A 26,846-nucleotide genomic window follows, 5' to 3' on the forward strand; every position below is an offset into this window, starting at 1 on the left:
AGCAGTTAACCTTCATAGCTATTGCAGTCAAATCTATAGTTTACAAGGACAAGGAAATTAAGAGCACAAAGAAACCCGGCCCCAGGAAATTGTGGTCATCTACGATAATAGTCTCTCTAACTATCTGACATTCTGACTAACAACTGTCTTCTACACCAAACTTCCATCATCATCATCATCATCATCATAATCATCTAAACACCTTCAGATTTCACAATTTGAGGACTAATCTATAGCTGCTCATTTTCCCAGCTTAGTTTAGAGGCAACTCTTTCGTGTTGTGGGAAATATTCCTGTACGGGTTAAACCAAATCTCATAAGTTGCAATAGTTAAAGAAATCTGAAGGAAATATAGCTCAACTGCTATGGCAAACAAGAACAAAATAAGGGATGGCATTATGGCAATTACCTCCATATTTTTGACAAGCTCTTTTGGTGTTGGGGCAGACACAATTATATGGCGAGCTGTGGGGCTTATGAAGCCTTCCTCCACAGCTTTGTCAATGAAAGACAAAAAGGTATTGTAGTATCCATCAACATTGAGCAATCCCACCTTACAAAACCAAAACTTTGATTTAATACATTTTTTGTCACATAAAAAATATGGTAACAAGATACAGCAATTTTCATTATTATATTTCTAAGATACAATGGAAGTTCAGCTTTTTCGAGAAGGAACAAAAAATCTTTGAAGCATGAGGAGGGACTTTACCGGTTTATCATGGATGCCAAGTTGAGCCCAAGTTATCACCTCAAGGAGCTCCTCAAGTGTCCCATAGCCACCTTCATGCGCATAAAGGATATATAATTATAGAGTTTTATAAGAATTATGTTGTAAGAAAAGTAATTGTGTTATGTTATAGAGATTCATTTTGCGTGTCGAAGTTTTTTTTTATTTTTTTTGCTGCAAGCCCCACAAAATTTGTGTGTGTAGGAAATTTTTTATAGTCATGTCAAATGATAAATGATAAACCCATAATTATATATCACAATTACGGGCTTACAAAAATGATTGTATAAGGCTTTCAAGTGTCCCATAGCTCCTCAAGTAATTTTTGGTCCTATAACTATTTATAATTGTAAAAATGCTTTCAAAAGGACCAAAACGGCTTTCCTTAGAAAAGAAAAATTTCAAACATTAGGTGTTGTGAAAAAAATATGAATCATACAATCTAACCTCGGGTGAGTCAAATTAAAATTTTAATGAATCTAATGTTAGTTTTAAGCTTTAATTTAAACCTTATAATATGGGTAAGTGTAAAAGCAACTTATATTAAATTGTATGAAAAAACCTGAAATAACTTTATATAAAACACGTGGGAAATTGTTGTTACACACGGTGCACTATAAGTTAGGGTGAGTGGACAATTGATTTGATATTGTTAAACCTTATCTCATCTTAGAATTTTTGTCACGTAACGCACAATGAAGTAGTGCATCACGTAAGTTCAAAAATCTCTTTGGACAATGTACGGTGTTTGTCCCTGACATGTCTAAATTCCACCCGTGGAAGAAGTTTTATTTTTCATTTCCTTTTTAGAAAAAAAAGGGAATCCATCACTAAAATCACTAAAGTGAAGTGCGGGTGTGGTCTACAAAAAGTCAAGGATAGAAAACACTACAGAGCACATAGCAATAGACACCTCACACGTGCAAAATTTGTGACGTGTAACAGTGTCAAGCAAGAAAACTCAAGAAGATCATAACTTGAAAATGTTCAATTGGACTATAATTTTTCCCACTTAAACATTTTTAATAATATATATATACATATAAATAATGAATTTAATTTTTTTACATTATAGGAAATAAATTTATTTTATATATATATATAAAGTGTATAAAATTTATGTGAGAAGAAGAGAAAAAAAATATTTTTATGAGTATATAAGAGATAAATTTATCTCCTAGAAAAATAATAAATCCATTAATAATAAATGAAATCATAATTTAAATCAGGTAGCTTTTTTCTAAGTCAAATTCATGTGAGTTAAATAGAGCATAATAATAACAATATTGAATCATGTGATGTAATATTTATAAATGTCTGTAACAAGAAATATTGGGATAACAAGGTTTTATTGTACCAACCAGGTAAAGCAATAAAGGCATCGGAATGTCTAGCCATCTCGGCTTTCCTTTGATGCATGTCTGCCACTGTCTTAACTTCTCCCACTGTTTCTCCAGTAAGCTACAAAACGCAAGTAACCCAAATCAATCCAAATTATCACATAAACATATAGTAAAATAGAAACAGCTTTTGCGCGTGTGTGAGAGAAGAGTCTTGCAAGAATGAATGGAGTATAAAGAAGGTGAGAGGTTAAGTGTAATGATGAGTGTTGCAGTTCTGCAGAAGTGGGCTCAATTGGAAATCATATAACTAGGCTTTTTTTTTTATCCTCGGGAGAAGAAATAAACATTGTAAGAAAGTTTACTTCCTCAATGATAAGAAAATGGGGGAACACTGGCTCAGCTCAGTTGGCGTATGGGAACTAAGCAGGTGAGAATGAAAGTATGTGTTTGAATTTCTTCAGTATCATTTTCGGGAGAGGTTTAAAGCTTTAATCCTGAACCCGCCCCGAATCGAATTAATTGCGAAACAATGAATCAATTAAAATATCTTCAAAAAAAGAAAATGGGGAAATAAAACAAGGAATGCTATAAGAATCTTAAAGAGGTTATACGGAACTTGGGAGAGAAGGACAAAATGGTTCAGAAGGAAAGACCCTAGATTGCCAGGTGTATAAATGGTGGATAATTTTATAGAGAGACGCAAATGTGAACTCAAATACAATGTGTAAGAAGCAACCACAAATCCCACTTAGAACCGCATACAAAAAACACCACAAAAGACAAGTGTGGAACTCAGATATTCGGATAATAAAAGTATGGTGGAAAATCACTTGAAATAGGCTACAAAGAATTTGAATAAGGGTGGAAGAAGAGCATATTGTGGTAGAGAGGGGAAAGATATAAGATAATTCTCTCTTGTCTCTCGTTCTCCGTGTCCACTTGCATAGCTGTTTGGTCATTTTCTTTTTCTTTTTTTATTAGCAATGATGATTGGTGAAATGCTTCCAAAACACCTTAACATTACCTCTCTTGGCATAAGTGTCTTGGGAATAACTCTGCACACAAAAAGCAAAACAAAAATTAATTGAGTTTTGAACAAAATACATCATTAACAGAAATCATGATGAAGAATAGAAGATGCTCACCCAATTACATGGCGACCGCCATCGTAAACAGCATGAGAAATCAAGCCCATCAAACCAATGCTGCCTCCTCCATAAACTAGATCAATATTTCTTGACACCTTTTGAGATACCAAACAATAGCACCCAAAATAGAGAATTAAGACCAAGAAAGATGTATGCTAGTATAGACAAAAGTACAAAACAATGAAATATTCATTAAAAAGCAGAGAAACTGAAATGAAAACTTAAAAAAGTTTGTAGTTTAGATGGTGTCACAAATGACATTTCTTTCTCACTTTCCTTTATTATGTAACTGAAATGTAGATGAAAGAAATGACGAGACATCATGTATCAAGGAACACCAAGAAGAAGACCCAAGTTGTACTAGCAGTGTAAAAATTTAAGAGAAAATATAATTTGTAGGAAGAAAGGTTGGATGACATTAGAAGAGAGTATTTAAGAGAAGTAGAAGCTTTTATAATAGAATTCCTCCAAAGAGAAGCAGAGCAAATAAGAGAGAGGGTGAGAGGGGCATTACCAATTCCCTTCCAAGCTCAATAGCAGCGTCCTTATAACTAGTTTTGTTCCCTGGGCTACTGCCACAGAACACACAAATCCTCTTGAACTTGGATTGCTTCATCTCAGTTGTTTCTCTCTCCATGTGTTTTTTTTTTTTTTCTAGCTCTCACACACTGAATCAACCTATGTGTCCCACGCCTTGACAAAGTGGATGAACGGTTGATGGTGTATGCGTGCACCTATACTATATATATAACTGCAGCACAGGCATACGCTTGCACATATCCTCACCACATCACCAAAGATGACGTTGACTCACCCAACTTGTATGTAGAGAGACTTGATACAATGTTGTTTGTATTTTCTATTTTATCATGGTCCCTTCTACCACCAATGAAAAAAAGAAAAAGAAAAAGAAAAAGAAACTAAAGACAATCCGTGGTCCTGTATGTTGGAAATCGACAACACACAAATCGAAAACAGAAAAGAAGAGAGAGAATAGACACAGCGATTTATCTGGTTCACCCAATTAAGGCTACGTCCTGCTAAGAAAATTACAGTAAAACAGAAGCCCACAATAGTACCTAGCCTCTACGGGCCTGGGGGCGCTACCCCCCGGACCCCCGTCCACTCATCTGGAAGCGGAACCCCAGTTGTCTTTCTACTAATTAGTGCCCTCATCAGCATGCGAAGTATGAGTCATACCCAACACTATGTTAAGATCATTGTGTTTTACTTCTCTTTTCATAAAATTGGTTCTCCTCACGACATTAGTAATAAAATCATCACCGTTGATTTTTTCAACATTATGTTAAATAACATTGGAGAGAAAATGACTAATGACACATTCACACAACCAACCGGTTAAGGATATCCTAGAATTTTCAAATGTCGCTGAACACATAAAATTTTCCTATGTCCTTCGTTAGAGGCATTGGCGACTTGGCTAGTAGCTGGAGATGTAACTTGTGTAAGGCAGAGGAAGTTGACCAAGTATTGGGTAATCTTCAACTTTGTCATAAATCTAGTAGATGTAGATTCTTTTTAATTCTTAACATAGAATTTGGAACTCACTGTATGTGATGGACCCTTTCCCATAATTCCTAGCTAATCCATGGGTATCTTCATCAGGGTTGACTTGTAATCTAGTACCTTATATTATTCTCTTCGTTTTGGCATCCAACTAATCGTGTCCACCCCACCAACTCCTATAATCTATCTCTCTGGCACTGTTTACTGTAATTCTGTAAAAACAAGGAATATAAGTCATCCAAGTCTTACTTACATACACACAAAGTAGTGCCATTTGGCAATGCATGTGTACAACATGTGATACCATATATTATAATATGTAAGATATAAAATAAATTTACACTCACATGTAATGTAACATGGTCTGCATTTAAGCTTACATAATTAGTCTGGTGACCAATTACCCTTGTATGTACCCTCAGCATCCTTCCTTTACTGGACAAACTTGATGCATGTCTAGGAAACATTCATTATTTTTTATCAATCAGATTTAGACTAAGCAGAAAAGAAGTCACTCACCCCCATTCTTATCGTACGTAGGCCAACCTTGCTGTCCCCATATTCTTACATACTCTACTGCTTTGCTGCTTGTCATTAATTATTACTATAGTGGAGTATTTTAAATTATGGGACAGGTTATATTTATAAATTTTTTTGTTTACAAACAACATTATTTTCTTCTGGGAGAACATAGTATAATTTGTAAAAAAATTCAAATTTTTTTTATAAACAGATCCTTCTCCTTAAATTATTATGTGAATTTATACTAAATTATTAGTAATTTTAAAAGGTCAATTTGTTTTGTTTGTTAGATCACTTGTAGACCCATATGGTCAGGACAACAATGCCAATATGGGTTTTATAAGAGTTATGTTATAGGAAAGTGATTGTGTAATGTTATAGAGATTCGTTTTGTGTGTCGTAGTTTTTTTTTTTGTTTCAAAAAGTGTGGGCCCCACAAAATGTTGTGTGTGTAAGAAATTTTATTGTGTCATGTTAAATGATAAATGCAAACTCGTGAGGGAAACTTTTTCACGTATATCCATATATATTCCTATTGAGGAATCCAAATGTGAGTGAGTCAGGTCTTACTTTGGTTAATAATAGACTGAGTGAGCACGATACAAGTGGAAGAACCTGTATATCTAAGAATGGATTTGAGTTTGGTGTCTAAGTCTCTCCCTGCTACGAGCTCCCCTGCTCGCCCAACACTTCCAAAACCCCTTCGTTAATATCCTCATACAAGTTTCTAAGATAGTCAGTTATTTTTGTAAGCTGGATTAATTAAAATCTCAAGTTTGGATGGTTTTGGTGAATTCATCCGTGCAATAATAGATGTTCAGCAGAGTTTAGAGAGAGGACAAATGGTAAATGCGCACTTCACTGACACCAATATTGCTTTGCTCGAGAGGAGTGTTAGGAACAAGCATGTGCCATTCACTCACAGCCATTCTTTGAAAAGAAAAGTATGATCTGCGGTCATACAGAGTCCTATTGGAAAAAACAATCTCCAAGGCCAATAAGAACTCGAAACCTATGAAACCCCGTGACCAAATTGGATTCACCAAATTTGGAAACGTTTTAATCTGTCACAGACTCCAATTTGGTATTATCCTTTTTGTCTCCGTCGTATGCAACAACCTGCCGAATTTTTTGACTAGGTTAATCAATTAGGAACAAGTGATAAGGCGTACACCCATCTCATCTCAGATAAAATGTGTGACATTATGTTGGCAAACAATTGCAATTAGCCTTTACTTTCTTTATCCTTTGTTGGGGGAAAGCATTACACTTGGTTTTCATTAGAAAGAGTAAACACCATTTGTAGTCCCTGTCAATATCTACGAAGTCTTTTTTAGTCCCTGACAATAAAAAAAGACCAAATTGGTCCCTGAAATTACAAAAAAAGAGTCATGTTAGTCCTTATGTCAACTCCCAAATATATAGAGTGGCCCTTTTCTTGTACTTTCAGGGACCAATTTGGTCCTTTTTTATTACCAGGGACTGAAAAGGACTTCGTAGATATTGCCAGGGACTAAAAGGGATGTTTACTCTTAAAGAAATATGTTCAATGAAAGAAACGGGGGATTGTCATTCGACGCGCTGGGTTTGTTAACTAGACTTTTTCGTCAAATTAAAATAAGTGAATCAAACAAGAACCACTCGAACTTATTAGTAGATAAATCATTAGTCAATTCTGGATTGCTGAATTATATTATGTATTTTTCTATGCCCAAGTTTTCTTTGGTGGAGGGAAGAATTGTTTACACTTCTCATTGCCCTTTTTGTTGGATTTGCAACCAAATGAAAATCATTTGAGTTCCTTCCGCAACTAAATGGTGGGAATCCTACTCGGATAATCATCCACGCCCAAGTTAATAACTCATATATATATATATATTCCCGTTTCAATTTATTTATTTTTTTAATTATGCTTTTTAATTTTCTATGTAGATTTGTGGGTACCGATTTAAAAAGTTGCATTTCTTTAAAGTACATCAATCAGCAAGGAAAATTCTATGCTTCTGGGGTTGGGACATAAATAAAATTGTTGGAATCTGTTTCTAAATCCTAGGGGTTATGGATAAGAAGTGGGTTAAGAAAAGAAAGAAAGAGGGAAGATGAAAGGGTGTGTGGGGGTTATAAACTAAGAAGTTTCACATTGAACAACTAGTAAGAGGTGAAAAGGTATACAAGCTTCCACCTTACACTCTTAGATTGCCTTTGGGACACTAAATATTTTTTGGAGGAGAGAGGGGTTAGGCGGACATTGGTCCACCACATGTGCGCCACTACCACCGTCGGTTCTGTCCGATCGCGCGTGTGTGTGAGAGAGAGAAATAAAATAATTTTTTTATTAAATTACTTTATTATTTTTTGTCCAATCGTTGCTTCCCTCCAAACTCAAACTGAAACGTTGCTTCCTGCCCGAATCGATCCTTTTCTTTCGATTTTATTTCAAACTGAACCGGTGCGTTCAATTAATATTGAACCTAACCAGTCACCGGTTATACCAGTTCAAAAAATTATCCAATTTTTTGCATTGTTACTCTACTAGATTTTTGCCTCGTTCGTGCATACATGTATCCATACCATTCACGGTGTGATTCCTAAGGCATCCAGTTGTGTTCGTTCGGGCTGTTGACTGATTGTGGCCAACATTCTTTAGACACAAATTCGTTCTATCCTGGGAGGAAATTGTTCATCAACCTTCGACATCCATAGTGAGGGAACAAATTGTGTTAAGGAGAGAACATTGTTGGGCTCAGATTCTTCATCCTTCTCTGCATATTGACATCTCATCCGTACATATTGTGAGCTTGTTCTTGTTTATAATTGTGATGTGATTATAGAATTAATTTCAATACTCTGGTTTCATACGCGGATTCAAATCTCAGTGATTATATATATCACCATTTGTCTTCACTAACAATCTTAAGACAATTTGGTGTTTTGAATCTGTGTTCAGTATATTTTATTTATCTTTTTATATACTATTTTTGTGCAATAAAAGTTTGATCCCTGTGATTGATCAGACTTTCTGTTTGTGTAACAGAAATAGCAAGTGCAAGTACCAACTTGGTGAATCCTAGTGGTTCTATTCCAATGCATGCTGAGAAACCCGAAAAAATTAATGGGAATGATTTCAAGCGTTGGCAACAGAAGATGCTGTTTTATTTGACAACCCTAAGTCTAGCACATTTTCTCAAAGAAGATGCTCCTAAGTTGGAAGAAGGAGAACAACTTGATAAGGAGAAGGCTGCTGCGGTTGATGCTTGAAAGCATTCTGACTTCCTCTGCCGAAATTATATTCTCAATGGTCTAGACAACACACTGTATAATGTGTATAGTGCCTTCAAGACAAGTAAAGAATTAAGGGATAGTCTAAACAAGAAGTACAAAACTGAGTATGCTGTCTTAGAGAAATTTATAGTTATCAGGCTTTTGGACTTCAAAATGCAAGACTCTAAATCTGTGGTGAGTCAAGTTGAAGAACTTCAAGTGATTGTGCATCAAGTTCATACCGAAGGGATGACCCTTAGTGAGTCTTTCCAAGTTTCTGCTTTTATAGAAACATTACCGCCATCTTGGAAAGATTTCAAGAATTATCTTAATCATAAGCACAAAGAATTGTCACTTAAAGATTTGATAGTAAGATTGAGAATAAAGGAAGATAATAAGATTTCTGAAAAGAAATTTGGCAATAATCCTATGGTCTCTAAGGCCAATGTTGTTGAAGAGGGATCAAGCTCAAAGAAGTGGAAACAATCAGAAGAGGGAACTGCTAAACAAGGAAAAGGCAAGGGCAAAAAGTTCAAGGGCAATTGTTACAATTGCGGTAATCCTGACCACCGTGCAAGGGACTGTAAAAAAGATCAAAAGAAACCACAAAAATTCAAAAAAAAAAAGACAACTCAAGCCAACATGGTTGATATTGCTAATAAAGTTGAAAATTTGAATTTGGCAGCAGTGGTGGTGGAGTGTAACCTTGTGGGAGACATTAAAGAATGGTGGATGGACACTGGTGCCACCAGACATGTTTGTTCAAACAAGTGGATGTTCTTCTCTTACACTCCTGCAAAAATGATGAGAAACTCTATATTGGTAATTCATCTACTTTAAAGGTTGAAGGTGTTGGGAAGGTGGCTTTGAAGATGACTTCTGGCAATATAGTAAAACTCAATGATGTGCTCCATGTGACTGATATTCACAAGAACTTAGTGTCTGGATCTCTGTTGAGCAAGAATGGTTTTAAACTTGTATTTGTTTCTGATAAGTTTGTACTTTCTAATAATGACATGTATGTAGGAAAAGGTTACCTTTGTGAGGGCCTTTTCAAATTGAATGTGATGACTGTAATCAATGACAATAATATTAATAATAATGTTACTTCTATTTATTTGCTTGAGTCTTCTAATTTATGGCATAATAGATTAAGATACATTAATTTTAAGTCAATTAAAGGTTTAATTTATTTAGATTTATTACCTAAATTTGAATGTATAAATAATAAATGTCAAGTGTGTGTTGAATCAAATTTTTTTTTCTTCTATTGAAAGATCAACCGAGTTGTTAGACTTAATACATACTGACATATGTGATATAAAATTTGTACCATCTAAGGGTAATAAGAAATATTTTATTACTTTTATTGATGATTATAGTAGATACTGTTATGTTTATTTACTTAATAGTAAATATGAGGCTATTGTAGCTTTTAAACAATATAAAAGTGAAGTTGGAAATCAACTTAACAATAAAATTAAAATAGTAAAGAGCGATCGTAGAGGAGAATATGATGGCCCCTTCGAGAAATTCTGTATAGAGTCTGATATTATACACTAGACAACTGCTTCATATTCACCGCAATCAAATGGGATTGTATAGAGGAAAAATCGGACTTTGAAAGAAATGATAACGCTATGTTAATCACGTCTGGTTTACCACAGAACTTGTGGGGAGAAGCCATTTTAACGGCTAACTACATTATTAATAGAGTGCCCACAAGAAGACAAAGAGCATACCATACGAAGTATAGAAAGGAAAGAAACCAACCTTGAAATACTTGAGAGTGTGGGGGTGCTTGGCTAAGGTCGCGGTTCCTAAACCTAAAAGGTTGAAAATCGGACCTAAAATTATGGATTGTGTATTCATTGGTTATGCACTATATAGTAGTGCCTATCGATTTCTGGTTTATAAATATGATGTCTCAAATATACATGTTAATATGGTTATTGAGTCAAGGGAAGTTACGTTCTTTGAAGACGTATTTCCGTAGAACAAGGTTTATGAATCAAGTGGTAATAATGATAATAACATTGTGAGACCACAGGAGGCTACGACTAGTGTTGATCTTGTAGAGGATAAACCTAGACGTAGTAAGAGGCAAAGAACCATAACATTCTTTGGACCTGATTTTCTGACGCATCTGTTAGAAAATGAGTCTCGAACGTATAAAACAGTTGTAACGTCCCTGGAAGCACCATTCTGGGAAAAGGCTATCAATAGCAAAATTAGGTCTATCTTGTCAAACCACACTTGGAAATTGGTAAACCTTCCTCCTGGCAATAAGCCTTTAGGAAGCAAGTGGGTCTTCAAAAGGAAGATGGCTCTATTGATAAATATAAAGCTAGGCTTGTGGTTAAAGGCTACAGGAAACGTGAAGGTCTTGACTATTTTGATACTTATTCACCTGTTACAAGGATTACGTCCATTAGGATGTTGATCGCGATAACAACATTGAATGGGTTAGAAATACATCAAATGGATGTTAAGACTGCCTTATTCAATGGCGACTTAGAAGAAGAGTTCTATTTAGAACAACCTGGAGGTTTTTCACTATCCTAGGACAAGAACGGAAAGTTTGTCGCTTTAAAAAATCCATTTACGGGTTAAAACAAGCTCCAAAACAATGGCATGCGAAATTTGATAAAGTTATGTTATCAAATATTTTCGGATAAATAAATGTGACAAGTGTGTCTATAGTCAGAATACTAAGAAAGGATTTACCATAGTTTGTCTTTATGTGGACGACATTTTGATAATGGGTAGCAATAATCAAATGATTAAAGCTACTAAGCAATTACTTAAAAGTAAATTTGACATGAAAGATTTGGGGACAACAGATGTTATCTTGGGTATTAAAATCCATAGAACGTCTAGTGGGTTGGCTTTGTCGTAGGCTCATTATATTGCTAAAATTATTGAGAAATTCAAGAATTTGAATATAGCTCATGTGAAGAACCCCGTAGATTCTAATCTTAAAATAACGAAGAACACTGGTAAAGCTGAAGCACAAAAAGAATATGCTCAAGTGCTAGACAGTCTTATGTACGTTATAAACACTAGACTTGATATTGCCTATGCAGTGAGTCTGTTAAGTCGCTTTACTAGTAATCCAAACAAGTTTCATGGGAAAGCTATGGTAAGAGTTTTGGGATACTTGGAACACACTCAAAACTTTGCTTTGCATGACGAGAAGTACCCTACAGTAATATAAGGGTATTGTGATGCAAACTGGATCACCAGCTCTATTGACACTAAATACACAAGTGGATTTGTGTTCACCCTTGGTGGGGGTGTTGTGTCTTGAAAATCGTTTCAGCAGACTTGCATTGCAAGGTCAACGATGGAAGCAGAATTTATTGCTTTAGATAAAGCCGGTGAGGAAGCCGAATGACTTCGTAATTTTATTGAGGATGTTTCTAATTGGCCAAAGTCGGTACCAGCTGTATGCATACATTGTGATAGCCAAGCTGCTATTGGAAGGGCCAAGAACGTCATATATAATGGTAAGTCTAGACATATACTTCGTAGACATGATACCGTGAGACAACTACTCTCGAGTGGAATCATTACAATTGATTATGGGAAGTCTAAAGAGAACATAGCGGATCCGTTGACCAAAGGGATTCCTAGAGAGTTGGTAGAGAATTTTTCGAAAGGAATAGGTTTAAGGCCTATCAATTGTTGATCATTGCGGTAACTCTACCTTGATGAGTAGAGGTCCCATGAACCAAGTTCAAAAAGACAACTAAGTGATGATCGACTGTTAACACTGTGGGGTTTCTAAACTCATACTCATTCCTATGACAAAACAGTGTATATATTAAGGTAAACAATTATGCTTTTAATGGTTTCTTAATCTGATGTGTCAGATGATGTATATTGTGTTACATCACAAGGAATCACCTATGTGAGTGTGAAGTAAGGGCCGCTTCTATAAAAATTTATAAAGACCGATTCTCTAAAACACTCATAGAACTAGGCAGGTGTCCAAGGCCAAAATGGGCATAACAATGAGGACCAACAATGCTAGAGAAGCAATTGGGTGACTTCTATTGTCTAGATATACACTAAAAGTCGACGGTTCAAGTTGCCCTGACCATTGATTGACTGAGTATATTCGATAGGTTTCACTAGAGAAGGTTCAAAGGTGACCCATACCTATCTCGATGCAATTGTTTGTAGTTGAGGAAATCACACTTTGCATTCATATTCTTACGCATTTAGTCAAGACAAATTGACTTCTTATCCATGTGAGGGATTGTTGGAATTTGTATCTAAATCCTATGGGTTATGAATAAGAAGTAGGTTGAGGAAGGAAAGAAAAAGGGAAGATGAAAGGGTGTGTGAGTTATAAACTAAGAAGCCCCACATTGGACAAATAGTAAGAGGTGGAAAGGTATATAAGCTCTCACCTTACACTCTTAGATTGCCCCTTGGGGCTCTACACATTTTGTAGAGGAGAGAGAAGTTAGGTGGGCATTGGTCCACCACACACGTGCGTGCTCTCCGCCGCATTCCGGCCGGCTGGTCGGCTCGGCTCGGCTCGGCTCGGTCGCGTCTGTGTGAGAGAAATAAAATAATTTTTTATTAAATTTTTATTATTTTTTGTCCAATCTTTGCTTCCCTCCAAATTCAAACTGAAATGTTGCTTCTCGCTAGAACAGGTTATTTCCTTTCGGTTTTATTTTAAACCGAATCGATGCGTTCAGTTAATATTGAACCAAATCGGTCTACCAGTTTGCAGCCGTCAGTCACGGCGGTCTGCCGGCGGCGGTTCATCGTGTTTCGTCAATGTCTATATATAGACACTGACCTTTTCAGAAAATTATCCAATTTTTGCATCGTTACTCTGCGGGATTTTTGCCTCGTCTGTGCATGCATGCATCTATACCATTCACGATGTGACTCCTTAGGCATACAGTTGTGTTTGTTCGGGCTGTTGACTGATTGTTGCCATCATTCTTCAAAAGCAAATGCGTTCTATCCTATGAGGCAATTGTTCATCAACATTTTGCATCCATAGCGAGGGAACAAATTATCTTAACGAGACAACACTGTTGGGCTCGGATTCTTCATTCTTCTTTGCATATTGACATCTCATTCGTACATACTGTGAGTTTGTTCTTGTTTATTACTGTGCTGTTGTATAATTAATTTCATAACTTTGATTTCGTACTGAGATTCAAATACCAGTGATTATATATATCACCCTCTGTCTTCACTAACAAAAATTTGTCATGTTGATTCGAATATGTCAGAGAGATAATGAATTCACCAGAGAACTAATGCTAGTTTTTTTTTGGAAATATTCCAATCGGTTCATTGCTTTGCAACTAATCCGATTCAAGGCGGGTCTAGGATTAAGGCTTTAAATCCCTCCCAAAGGTAGTACTGAGAAGATTCGAACACATGCTCTCACCCCTACCTGCTTAGCTCCCATGCATCAACTGAGCTACCACCATTTGATAAAACTAATGCTAGTTTATGAACAGAAAACTGGTAAATATGATTGCTGAGGCAAATTCAAGTTGGTACAGGTGTTCGTGGTCTGGATTGGATCGGTTTTGGAAGTAAAACTCATCCGATCCAATCCCTTCGGTTTGATCATGTAATCATCCATTCAGTTTAGATTTTTTTTAAAATCCGATCCGATCCAATCCAATTTTTTTCGGTTTGGATTGGATCGGTTTTCGATTTTTTGAATATCCTAAAATTAGTTTCGTAATTATTGTGCAAATAATATCTTTTGTATATATTGACTTTGTAAAAAAAAATTAAAATACAAAAATATCAGTAAACAATACTATAGTTGATGAGAGGTGACTAAGTTTTTTTTTGGGTTTAGTTGATGAGTTAATGGGTCTTGAGTTTAGAAATTTTTGGGTTATGATTGGAGAAAAGACAAGTAGGTAGAGGATAATTAATATATTGGATCGGTTTGGATTGGATCGGTTTTCATCAACCCATCCAAAAACCGATCCAATCCAATTAAAATTTGCGGTTTTCTTTTGGTTTCCAATTTTTCGGTTTTCGGTTTATTCGGTTATCGGTTTTTCGGTTCGGTTTTCGCGGTTTGAATCGGTTTGGATCGGTTGATAAACACCCTAGGTACAGTGTCATATTCGTATGAGATTAAAACGTTTGTCCAAAAGTTGCCTTTTCGGTTAAGGCATACATCTCTTTCATCGTATTGTTCACGCAAGTATTACTGTATTAGCCAATCCGTGCATACTGCTATGCTAGCATCTTCGGAGCATTTGTTAGAAAATGGGGTCACTTCCCTTGTTAATCAAATGAACTTGGTCAATCTGAAAGGTAGTCTTGAGACCCTGGCGCAAAAAAGTATGCCTAACTAAAAACATTTCAAAGTTACCCTTTTTTCGCGGGGGGGGGGGGGACCTTTGATAATTAATCGCAACTTGGAAAGTTAGTCTTACAATTATACTTGCGGGATGATAAAAAAAATTAGTCTTAATCGCAACTTGGAGCATTAGTCGTACAATTATGCCTAATTAAAAACATTTCTAAGATCCTTTCGTTCTTTTTTTTTTTCATGAGAAATATAGAAAAATAATTACAATAAAACTTATCATTATTTTTGTATTTTTTTTCTTTTACGAATATGGTGATATTCCTACCTCCCAACGATGCTGATGAGTACGAGTCATCCTTGGTTAGTGCTTTCATTAATTTTTTCTTTTTTCTTTTTGGTAAAAAAAGCTTCCTTTTTTACTTTTCCGCCACCATCTCCAAAGTGTTGGAATATCATTGCTCTCTTGACTTCACCTAGCTTCCAATAAATTTGTAGGCATCATTTGAGGGGGTTCTAGTGTGGTCACTTCTCATTCCCTTTCATCCGTTTAAAAGTGTACTCTGCTGCCTGTGCTCCTTCTAATTTTAAATATCAATTCACTCCATAGTACGCATGGTAATTATTAACAAGCTTGTAAAAATATTAAATCATATACTGTTACTTCATTAGACTCTTACCCATAAAACCGTATTTTTTTTTTTTTTTATATTTACTCTAATGAAATGAAACATTCTCTCCAATAAATGGGACTTATAAGAACTCATGCATCCCTTCACATGTCCTATATATGTGGAACTCCTCTTTCACATATGCCACCATCCACCCACATTCCTTTCAATTCGTTTAACTTAAATTTCTTATTCATAACACAAACTCGAACAGAATGGTACATAGTTATATATTTGTAGTTCTAAAATAAGGATTTTGCTGATAAGTATCTTCAAGATTTCATTAAACAATATTATTATTTTTATTAAATATTAATATTAAATGTTTTTAAAGTTAATGATATAATAGATATTTTTATTTTCTTAATCATAGCACTTATTAATAAATTCCAAGTAAAAGACCCCACATCAAGTAATACATCTACTTTTGTTATTGATAACTCAAATAACTGAGGTCTAAAGTTATAGAGGACAAGATAAATGGCTCAAGAAGAGTAGCAATAGCATCATTGATGAAGGAGTATAATAGTTGTCAACTTGGCAATTAAATAATTAGTAATCCTGAACCACCGACTTCCCATCTGTCCTTTGAGGAATGTGTGTCACATAAATTTCTTGGAGGGTCACTTCTCTTTCAATCAACGTCAAAGCAAAGCTTCCAGTCTCAAACATCGTCATTCATTGGTGAGTAGTGAGTACTCAATAGGGTTGGAAAAGCAAAGTTGTACACGTAATTTAGGATAAAAATAAAATATTTATAGGGTTTAATGTATTTTTTATTGAAAAAAATTTATTTATCACACCCGTATAAAAATAAATAGGTCATATTAATTTTTTCTTATAATAAGAATTTATTTACTTTTATATGAGTGTGTCAAAAAAAATAATTACGAAAATATTTTTCTTATATTTATATTACTGTTATTTTAATGGTTTCTTATTTATTTTTCATTTTTAATAAAGGAATCCTTACTGCACTAAAAATGAACTCGTAATTTAGGGGTTGTTTTGCAACTTGTCTTCTGATTGGGTATAAAAGAATTCTTTTTGCTTTATTGTCTCTGCATATTCTAAACGTTCCCTTTTGAATACGACTCCCAGTTTTTTTTTTTCCCTTTGTATACGAGAGGCAAAAGTAAATTCAATACTCAATGGGTTAAGCCAAGCAAGGCATAACCACTCCTGAAACATCAATTGTAACCAAAACATGGTTATATATATAACAAGAATTATATCATCTAAAATTTTCTCTTATTTTAATAGTTTTATTTATGGGAAAATATTTTTTCATGTTGCACGAGAATTCAATTTTCATGTTGTGACCTTTCGATTTTCGTGCAAAGCTTTTCTTTTCTTTTTCTTTTTCTAATAAATGTAGGGCCCACCACTAGTTGAGTCACAATGTGAGGATTGAATTTTCATGCAACATGAGAAAATCAAACCCTTTATTTATATATAATTTTTTATTAGAAGATTTCACTCTGATGTCATATTAGATAATTATTTTACCTAAAAACGCGAGGTATTATATATAGATTTTCTAACAATAAGTACACGCGTAATTTCTTCTAAAACCACTTTAGAGTCATTCTAGAATCGAGGACTGTTCTAAAAAGTTCAGGAAGACGGAGAAGCAGTTGCTTTGTTTCATAGTCAAGACATGCCCGAAGTCTGAGGGAAGACTTCAATGAATACTTACATATATGACTTACCAATTATATATAGACTTATGGTATGATTCAAATTTAAATATTTTTGGTCAACGTTTTTTAATTATATATTATAAGCCAAAGGTAAAGACAGAAATTAATGATAGAAAAAATTTGTAGTTTAAATTATCTAATAAAAAAGCTAGACAATTAAGTGTTAATGGCACGTCATAAAATTTTGTAAAGGAGGCAAAATGCAAGTGTATCCTTCATTGTAAGTATAATTGCATATATAACAACAACAACAACAAAAAAGTAAATATCTTTTGAGTCAATAACAAAAAACCAGAAATCTATTTTAATTCCTTAGAAAAAAGTATTTATATTAGTTTTTTTAGGGACTAATATGAGTTTTCTTTGAATTTTTGAGGAACCACAATTTCAAAGAACTGAAATTTCAGAAGGACTACAAGTTAATGTTTTCTTCTACAAAATTAAAATGGGTTATGTATTTTTTATTTAGGACCCAAAAAGGTATTTATTAAAAAAGTAGTGATGATGCTTACAACATAAGACATGTTCAAATTTAGAGGGGACAATCATTATCTGTATGGAAAAAAAAATTGATAATCCTAACTAAATATTTATATGAGCTTGGGGAAGGAGGAGTGGTCGCCCATCTTAACCCATTTTAAATAATACCAATGTGCCTATTAGATTGCATTAGATATGACATCCCTCACTTCACCACTGAGTATTACTCTAATCACAACGATTTATCAATAATCTATGATTCAAGAGAGGAAATTAGACTACTTGCATGCAACAACCTTCTCCTTATTAAGTTGTTCTCCATCTTCCAACTTAAGAGCATTTTCCTTGAGAAATCGTGCCAAACTCAAGGTTGTCGAGTAGAATAGCATTTTCTGTTGTCAACGCTTGAAATCAAACTCCATTGAATTTTTCAGGCTTCTCAGCAGGGGTTGAAACAGAAGTATTTGCCATTTATGTTACACGAACAGAACATCCAATTAATCACACAGATTAAAGTTATAATTATTTCATAACAAACAGTAAATAATATATAATACGAAAATATAAAATATACTGAACACAGATTCAAAACACCAAATTGTCTTAAGATTGTAGTTGAAGACAATGGGTGGTATATAAAATCACTGAGAGATTTGAACTCGTGTATAGAGTCAAATATACAAATTAATTGTATAAAACAAAGTGCAATAAAAGAAAAAGAACAGACTCATAGGAAGTATGTACTAATTAGATATAAGTATGCAGAAAATGTAAGAATCTGAGCCCAACGGAAGTTATCTCCTTAAGACAATTTGTTCCCCCACAATGAAGCCGAAGGTTTGATGAACAATTGTCTCCCAATATAAAATGAATGTATGTCTCCGGAGTGTGACAGTACTAACAATCTGGAGCCCCAACGAACACAACAGAATGCAAGAGAAATCGCACTATGTAATAGTATGGTATGACTGCACAATGCATGCCTGAGCGAGGTAAACTTTTGGCAAAGTAACAATGCAAAATTGCGTATGAATTTCTGACAGTGGAAACATCTATATATAAACTCCGATAAGGTACGACGAACTGCTGCCGGTGAACTGTCGTGACTGACCTGTGTGTGGTAACATCTATATATAGACTCCGATAACGCATTACGATCGGTAACCGGTTCGTTCAGTTCAAAATTAACCGAAAAGCAACGGTTGGACAAAAAATAATGTAAACCGGACCGTGTGTTATGGACCAAGGCTCACCTGTGTCCTCGCTCCTCCACAAGAGTGGAGTGCCCCAGTCAAACTAAGGAGTGATGGGGAGATTTATAAACCTTTCCACCTCTCACTACTTGTCCAATGTGAGACTTCCATTTCACCTTCTCTCTTTCTTTTCTTTCTCAACCCACTTCTTATTCATAACCCATATATAGTTAATAAGATACAAAATCCAACAAAAAAAAAATAGTTAATAAGAGAGTTAACCTCTTTATATGTAGGATCTGATAGTTATTCAAATAGAATTAGTTGGATCTCTGAAAAACTGGTTGAGGAAACATTTCAAAAAAAAAAAGTTAGGCTAAGTTGTATTTATTATTATTTTTTAATTATTACTAATTTAGTCTTCCAATTATATAATGCTGTATATACCAAAATCATTTGATTGATTAAAATGATGTTATTTTTTACGATTAAACAACCATATTAATATTACTTTTTTATGAAGAGACTGAAATTAATGTGATGTTCTTAAAGGATTAGAGTGACATCATAGTAATTGTGAAAGATTAAGAATGATATTTATTCTTAATTACATCTAATGAAGGGTAAAGGATGAAATAACATATATAAATTATCTCAAAATTAATGTTTAAGTTATTAAGTAAATGTATATAAATATTTTTTTTTTAACTTTTATAATGTTTATAAGGTGCCCCATTACCTAAAAACTCTTTTAGTTTTGAGCATGAAATTAAAATATACACGTTCATTTATTTTGTATTAAAATTTAACTTTTTATTAAATGGACGAGAATAAAATAATTAAATTCTAAACAATTTAATCATTAAAAATCTTATATTATATCAGGTTTAAATTCAAAACCAAATTAATAGGATTATTAAAACTTTCGACACCGGATGCTTATCTTAAAAAAAGTTAACTACCTAAAAATGTTAAACTGTTAAATAAATACACGTATATAACACTTACATAATTTTAGGGTTAATCTTTTCTCATTATCATGTTACACACACAATTAAAAGATAGGTTCCATTTTTATTTTTTTGTGGATTCCATTTATATATTAAGTGTGCAACATAAAAAAAAAAAATTCTTATGTAAAATAAAAAAATTTATCCCCATAATTTTATACATTTTATAATGGGTTTGGTGTTTGTCATTTTAAATAACATAAGTTATGTCATTTTAAGAGAGATAGACACAGAAAAACAGAAATCATTGGAGAAAGAAAGTGGGGTTTTTTTTAATTTAAAATTCAAATTTTCTATGTCTATATCTCTCTTAAAATGACATAATTTTATGCCATTTAAAATGACAAATACTTTTTCTTTTTATAATAAGAACACTCTCGAGTTGAGAAAGGTAGAACAGGAAACAACATCCTTTAGCAGTACTCGATCGGCAGGGGGCAGCGATTAATTCTTTGCACTTTGCTTTGTCTTTTGTCGCTTTAAAGTCAGAATAAAACTAACAAGTATCGGAACAGTGGCCAAAGTGTCAATAATAAATTTTGTTAAAATATCATGTGGCATATTTCGCTATATTGTGTAGCGAAATATGTGTGCAGTGTAGCAAAATTCTTCCTGTCTGACACGTGGCATTTTTGGTTTAGTGCATCTGACGCGGCATATTTCGCTACACCGTGTAGCGAATTATTTGCACACATATTTCGTTACACTGTAACGAAATATGTCGCTTGACATTTTAACAAAATTTATTATTGACGTGACATTTTGATATTTTTGTATCTAACAGTGACACTTTAACCACTGTTTCAACAAGTATCACCTTACCCCCCCTCGCGCTCCCCTCCCAAAATATAAAAAATTAATATATAATTAAACCAACAAAATGGACAGATATCATTGCCATTAATTGGTTTTTCCGTTTGTCGTTATCTCTTGGTAATTAATGTTGTTCCTTGCCAATGTGTGAATGATAAAACAATCACATGCATATGCTGCTCCAGCATGGGCATAGGTCATGTATGCAAGTTGCAAATTTTAACCATCTATGATTTTCTTGAATTCTTACACCAATTGTCTAGTTTGGTGAATAACTCCATTAACTTGCTTCAGAATTTGACTCAATCTTCCCCAAACAAAAGAATTGTCTCATCCGGATATGAAAGCTGGATCAGAACTAATTAAGTTAAGTCTTCGCTTTTGAAAGTTAAATTGCATAAATGTGAAGGACTGGGTAAAAATTAACTTCTTTAAATATCTAATGCAATCTCTCGTAGAAGAATCTCCTAGGCTTAAAAACAACTAATAAAAAATAAATAAATATGCCCATTTTATATTTAAGATAATTAATTACTGTCCGTACATTCTATAAACATTTTTAAATAAAGGCAAAATGTTTAAAAAAAATAAAAATAAAAAACTATAATAAATTACAAATAATTTATTTTAAAAAAATATAAAAATACGCATAATTTAAATTCAAAATTTTAAAAATAAAAATATCATATGTCATTTTAAAAAATAAATTAACTAAAAGATCCGATCACCCTCAAAAGTTAACTCCAATTTAGCATATAAAAAATGGGTAAAAATAATTAAAACTTTAACAATTTAGTTATAAAAAATCCATTATTATGATAAGGATCAATTCTTTTAAAAAGCTTAAACTAGATATATTGAAAGAGTTCATAAATAACTTTATTGCATCTAACTTGAACTGCCGACAGCAGAGGACAGATTAATTATTTTTTTTTTATTCATTCCGCATTTGTTGGGTCCTTTATCACGTCATCTCTCACAAATATTAATCGGTTTTCTGGGACCAAATTCATATATTTTTCAAAATAAATTACTCAAATATTACGTTTTAATTTTTTTTTTTTTTGAAATGTCATATTTTAAGATTCATTGTCTGTTCTAGCAGTCCAACTTGTCACAAATCATTTTATCAGAAATAGCCCATGCACTGCTGTTTCTGATATACCAGGTCTTATCCGCATGACAATACTAATTTATACAATTGAATTACTATTTTGTCACGTACACATGTGTCTCTTAAACAAGGATTTCCTGTCATAAACAATAGGTCCTAAACCTAATATTTTTGTGACGAATTTTTTATCCAGACGATGACAAATTGGATCCGTGAAGACTTACAAGTTACAACATGTCATAAAATGTGGCATTTTGACATTATTTTCTAAAACATATCATTTAAATAATGTATTTCGAAAAATATTTCAATTTAGTTGTTATCCTTTTTCCCCTCTATCTTTGTTTTGAAAGAAAAAAACATGTAACATTGTTCATTAAAATTGTTTTTCTACAGTTAATGTAGATAATTTATTTATATTGAGCTCAAAACATATCGTTTTGAGATAAAAATTAAGGTATTTTTGTAATTATATTTTATTTCAGAATTATAATAGTCTTTTTCATTATAATTTTTAAATTTTTCAACCCAAAATGACATCGTTTTAGAAGCTAATATAGATAACTTATCTACATTCACTTTAGAAACATTAAAACCTAAAAAAATATCCTTATAAAACAGAATTTTTAATTTCTACTTAAATCTCTACCTATATATTTCAACCACTTAACGTATGCCGTATGGACAAAAACGAAAATTAAAAAAACAACAACATTATTCCAGTCATCAATGCTTCACCACCCACTTTGTAAAATTTAAACATATATATATATGACCTACCTTGAGATAATCCGTCAAGATTTAATGCATCTATGACCTACCTTAAATAGAAAGAGTAAATTTACTCAAATGGTCCCCTTATCCGGTAGTAATCTCTCCTTTCCTTTTTCTGTTAGGCTTAAACAGAGGAGGTTAAGAGGGATACGTTTGCTTTGACAATTCAAAAGCAAATTAAACCCTTTTGACTATCACTAATTTCATTCAAACCCCCAAGCCTAATCATAGCCCTGCATGGTGCATGCACTGATTAATTCATAATTAATCCAATGCATACACTATTAAGTAACTACCAATTACCTTTTTCTTTTGTTTCCGTTGAATGTAACAACCAATTAGCGAGGCTGGCTAAATTTCCCTTTCTCTTTTTACGGAAGAATTCATGCCCCCAAAAGTCTACCATGAAATGTGACATGTCACCACACCGTCCTTGGGATGCATAGTTCATTTTGGATTTTGATACCCTTCACATGCTGATACAGTGACTTGACCTTTATAGGACGCATAAGTATTTTATAATTATTATTTATTTTTATATATTATTAGACAATATTCAGAATCGTTTTTCAGTTTTATCTTAAATAACACATTTTCATATGATTTATGTGTATTATCATTTTTAAGAAAGAAAAAAAATAATAGCAATTGTTATGAGTTATGCGACATATATAGAAAGTAATAAAAAGTAGAGTAACAATCATTTTTGATCCCTAACAAAAAAACACGGTCCTCACTTTAGTCCCTTACAAAAATAAATTAGTCAGTTAGTCCTTAACAAATTCAAGGTGGACCCATTTTAGTCATTTTGAGGGACTACTATTGATCTTTTTTGAATTTGTAAGGGACCACGATTTCAATTAAATGGGTCCACTTTGAATTTGTTAGGGACTAACTGACTAATTTATTTTTGTAAAGGACTAAAGTGGGGACCGTGTTTTTAGTTAGGGACTAAAAATGGTATTTACTCTAATAAGTAAGAACGTTAGAATAATATAAAATTACTAATATAACATCATCTAATAATTTGAACATTTGGATTGAATTGTTGTTTTATATAATATTAAAAATGACCTGATCACTATATATCTTGATTTTCATTGCTCTTATTTTATTAATAAAAATAATTAAATATTATAAGACTTTTAACATATGTAAAATAGATTTGATATATCATTCATTCTTTAAGTATAATGAACTTTACAAAAATATATGAAAAAAATATAAAATTACTAATATAATTTCATCCAATAATTTAAAATTTTTGAGTTAAATTAATAACTTTACAAATAACAAGTAAGGATCTAGTTGTTAGTTGTTGCCGGGTCGTGTTACATTTGATTAGAAAGACACTGACAAATGACAATTTAATTATGATGGTAGATCCTTTTTGTCAACTGGATTCCTTATGTGTCGACATGGAATTGCATTCTCTGTCTAAAGCTTGGAGAGAGTGTTTTGGACCGAGTATCAGTAGACCATTGCAAATGTGCAATCCAGTAAGGCATCAAAAACGTGTTGCGCTGAGTGTGGAAAGTTGAGTCTGATGATAGCATTTATATGAGTCAGCTTCCGTTGAGACCAAAATGGTTTGCCACTTTAGAGGCACTTGTCTATCTGCTATCATTGTTCTTTTTTCTTTGGGCTCTCTGGACTTTATTGCTATGATTTTTATTTTTTTTTTATTTAAATTTTGACAACTATGAGGCACATGTGTTGTATTGATATAGGAAAATATTGTTATCATATATAAAAAATATTATTTCATATAAAGACATAATTAGATAGATCTCATAACTAGAAAAAAAAATATTGATTCAGATTTTGACAGATATATAACATAAAAAAAATATTTTCCTATTTTTTTATTAGGAAAAGATTCAAAAATTCTCCTATAATTTTACTTTGGATTACTTATACTCTTATCTTTTTTTTTAATCACTTATCTCTTCTTCTTTTTTCAATCCAAACTCATTTTTAACATTGTTAGAAATTAAATTAATCTGTCCACTTTACCCTTCCAAGAAGAAGAGAATAAACTGAGGACATAAAAAGATAAAATAAATGAAGAAAATGAAAATAGAAGATAAAATATCAAATATCTCTAAATTAAAAAGAAGAAAATAGACTAAAGATAAAAAAAATAGAAAAAATAAGATTAAATATGTTGAAAACTTACAATAGTAAATTAAAATAAAATAAAAAATAGTCTAAAACAAAAAAGAAAAAAATAGACTCAAGACAAAAAAAATTCAAATGTATCTAAAGAATAAAAAAAAGAAAATAGAGTGAAGACAGAAAAATAGAAGAAAAAATAAGACCAAATATGTTGAAAATATACAACACTAATAGAAAAATAAAAAACAAAAAAAAAATAGTCTAAATCAAAAAGAAGAAATTAGATTGAAGACAAAAAAGAAATAAAAAAAATAAGACCAGAAACAAAACCAAAAAAAATAGGAAAAAAGAAATTACTATGGTAAGTTTTCAACATATTTTATTTTATTTTTTCTTCTATTTTTTCCTTTTTTATCTTTAGTCTAATTTCTTCTTCTTGATTTGCATATGTTTGGTCTTTTTTCTTCTATTTTTTTTTCACTTTTACACTTTTCCATCATTGTTAAAAGAAATGGAAGAAAAATAAGACAAAAATAAATGAAAGAAAAATAAGTCAGTGTTGTAAACTTCAATATATTTGATCTTATTTTTCTTCTATTTTTTGTACTCATTCTATTTTTTTATTTAGGCATATGATTTTATTTTTTCTTCTATTTTTTTTGTCTTCAGTTTATTTCTTTTTTATTTTGCTTTTTACTTTTAGACTTTTTTGTTACTGCTATGAATTTTTAACATATTTGATCTCTCTTTTTGTCTCCTCAGTCTAATTTCATTTTTTTATTTAGACATATTTAATTTTTTTTCTTCTATTTTTGTTTTTTGATTTTTAATCTTTTCTATAAATGTTGTAAGTTCCCAATATATTTTGGTCTTATTCTATTTTCTTTTTTTTATAAGAAATGTAAAATTTAATTTCTAATTGTGTTAAAAATGAGTTTCAATAAAAAATTACACGCAGATAAATGATTAAAAAAAAAGATAGAAGTGTAAGTGATTCAAAATAAAATCATAAGGGATTTTAGAACTTTTCATTTTTTTTATTATTGGTGAACTTTATTAAATATAGAAGACACCATATTAGTATAATAGTCAATAAAAGAGGGGAATGTATTCTCTTATATATATTATAAGATTATATATATCACCATTTCAATTATTCAAATACAAATTAACGCTTATGATTTTATTTTTTATCCTAATATATTCTCTCATCACCATTAATTTATAATTAAATAACTGAAATTTTTTCAGATATGAGAAGATTCATTCCAATCAAAGCATACTCAATCAAACTAATCTATAATATATCATATTATTTTCTTTATCTTCGGTGAGGAATGAAAGGACACCTGGAATCATTGGCGAGTTTAAGGATGACATATATATTCTATCAGAATACAGTTTAGATTAAGAACTCTTTTTTCCCTCCTTTATTTCTCGTTCTTTTTTGTTCTGTTTCCTTCCCTATCCTGCCGGCTAAGACATTGCCAATTGTCAATGATAAGATTCACATGCATTTAAAGAATTGTTACAATAAATTTGGCTTTAAATCAGTGTTTTTTTAATGAGAATAGCAAAACAATAATTATAGAACTAGTATGATTTTTACTAATATAAAAGTTAGAATTCTCTGTTTGTTATATATATCTTTTATTTTATCTTTGTGATTTCAACAAATTTGCAAAATAAAAAGTTTTATGACACTATGTTTAATCACATATGACATCATATATATATATATATAAATATATATATAGAGATAGGGTCATGCCTCATGTGTGTGTATATATATATATATATATATATATATATATATATATATATATATATATGAATGAGGCAGGATATTCTTATACTAATGTAAGAGTTAGAAGTCTTACACTCAATCTTGACCATGGATTCACTTGTATCTAATGGCTCACATTACTAAAAAAAATCCGAGCCCTTAAATATAAGTGAGATCAACGGACAAGATTAAGAGTGTAACTTACACTGGTGTAAAATAATCCTGAACATATATATATATATTACAGTGCTGTAGAAGATTATTTCGAGAATTAATTTAGTACAACCTTGGCGTCCAACTCTTTTTCTCTTTCCCTGCTATTGTCCCTCTTTTGCGT

At 32.3% G+C, this 26,846-nt stretch overlaps 1 protein-coding gene across 1 annotated transcript; it reads right to left on the reverse strand.

The window, feature by feature from the left end:
- Positions 1-3,910, reverse strand: LOC133318640 (cytokinin riboside 5'-monophosphate phosphoribohydrolase LOG1-like). The gene is made up of 7 exons (XM_061520669.1): positions 3,736-3,910; positions 3,219-3,316; positions 3,098-3,128; positions 2,092-2,191; positions 713-783; positions 410-553; positions 1-293 (listed from the first exon to the last, which is right to left on the reverse strand). Exons 1-7 carry the CDS (start codon positions 3,856-3,858, stop codon positions 231-233), a joined length of 630 nt encoding a protein of 209 aa, XP_061376653.1. The 5' UTR covers positions 3,859-3,910; the 3' UTR covers positions 1-230.
- Positions 3,911-26,846: the final 22,936 nt, after the last annotated feature.

Source organism: Gastrolobium bilobum, unplaced genomic scaffold, assembly GCF_033153095.1.
Source record: "Gastrolobium bilobum isolate Gb01-03AN ecotype WA unplaced genomic scaffold, APGP_CSIRO_Gbil_v1 utg1425, whole genome shotgun sequence".
NCBI classification, from domain to species: Eukaryota; Viridiplantae; Streptophyta; class Magnoliopsida; order Fabales; family Fabaceae; genus Gastrolobium; species Gastrolobium bilobum.

Excerpts from the sequence above, each read along its gene's own strand:
- LOC133318640 (XM_061520669.1), bottom strand. The coding sequence starts at position 3,858 with ATGGAGAGAGAAACAACTGAGATGAAGCAATCCAAGTTCAAGAGGATT. Across the intron at positions 3,129-3,218 it reads GGCGGTCGCCATGTAATTGG|AGTTATTCCCAAGACACTTA; the intron begins GTGAGCATCTTC and ends TTTTGTGTGCAG. Across the intron at positions 784-2,091 it reads TGCCTTTATTGCTTTACCTG|GTGGCTATGGGACACTTGAG; the intron begins GTTGGTACAATA and ends ATGCGCATGAAG.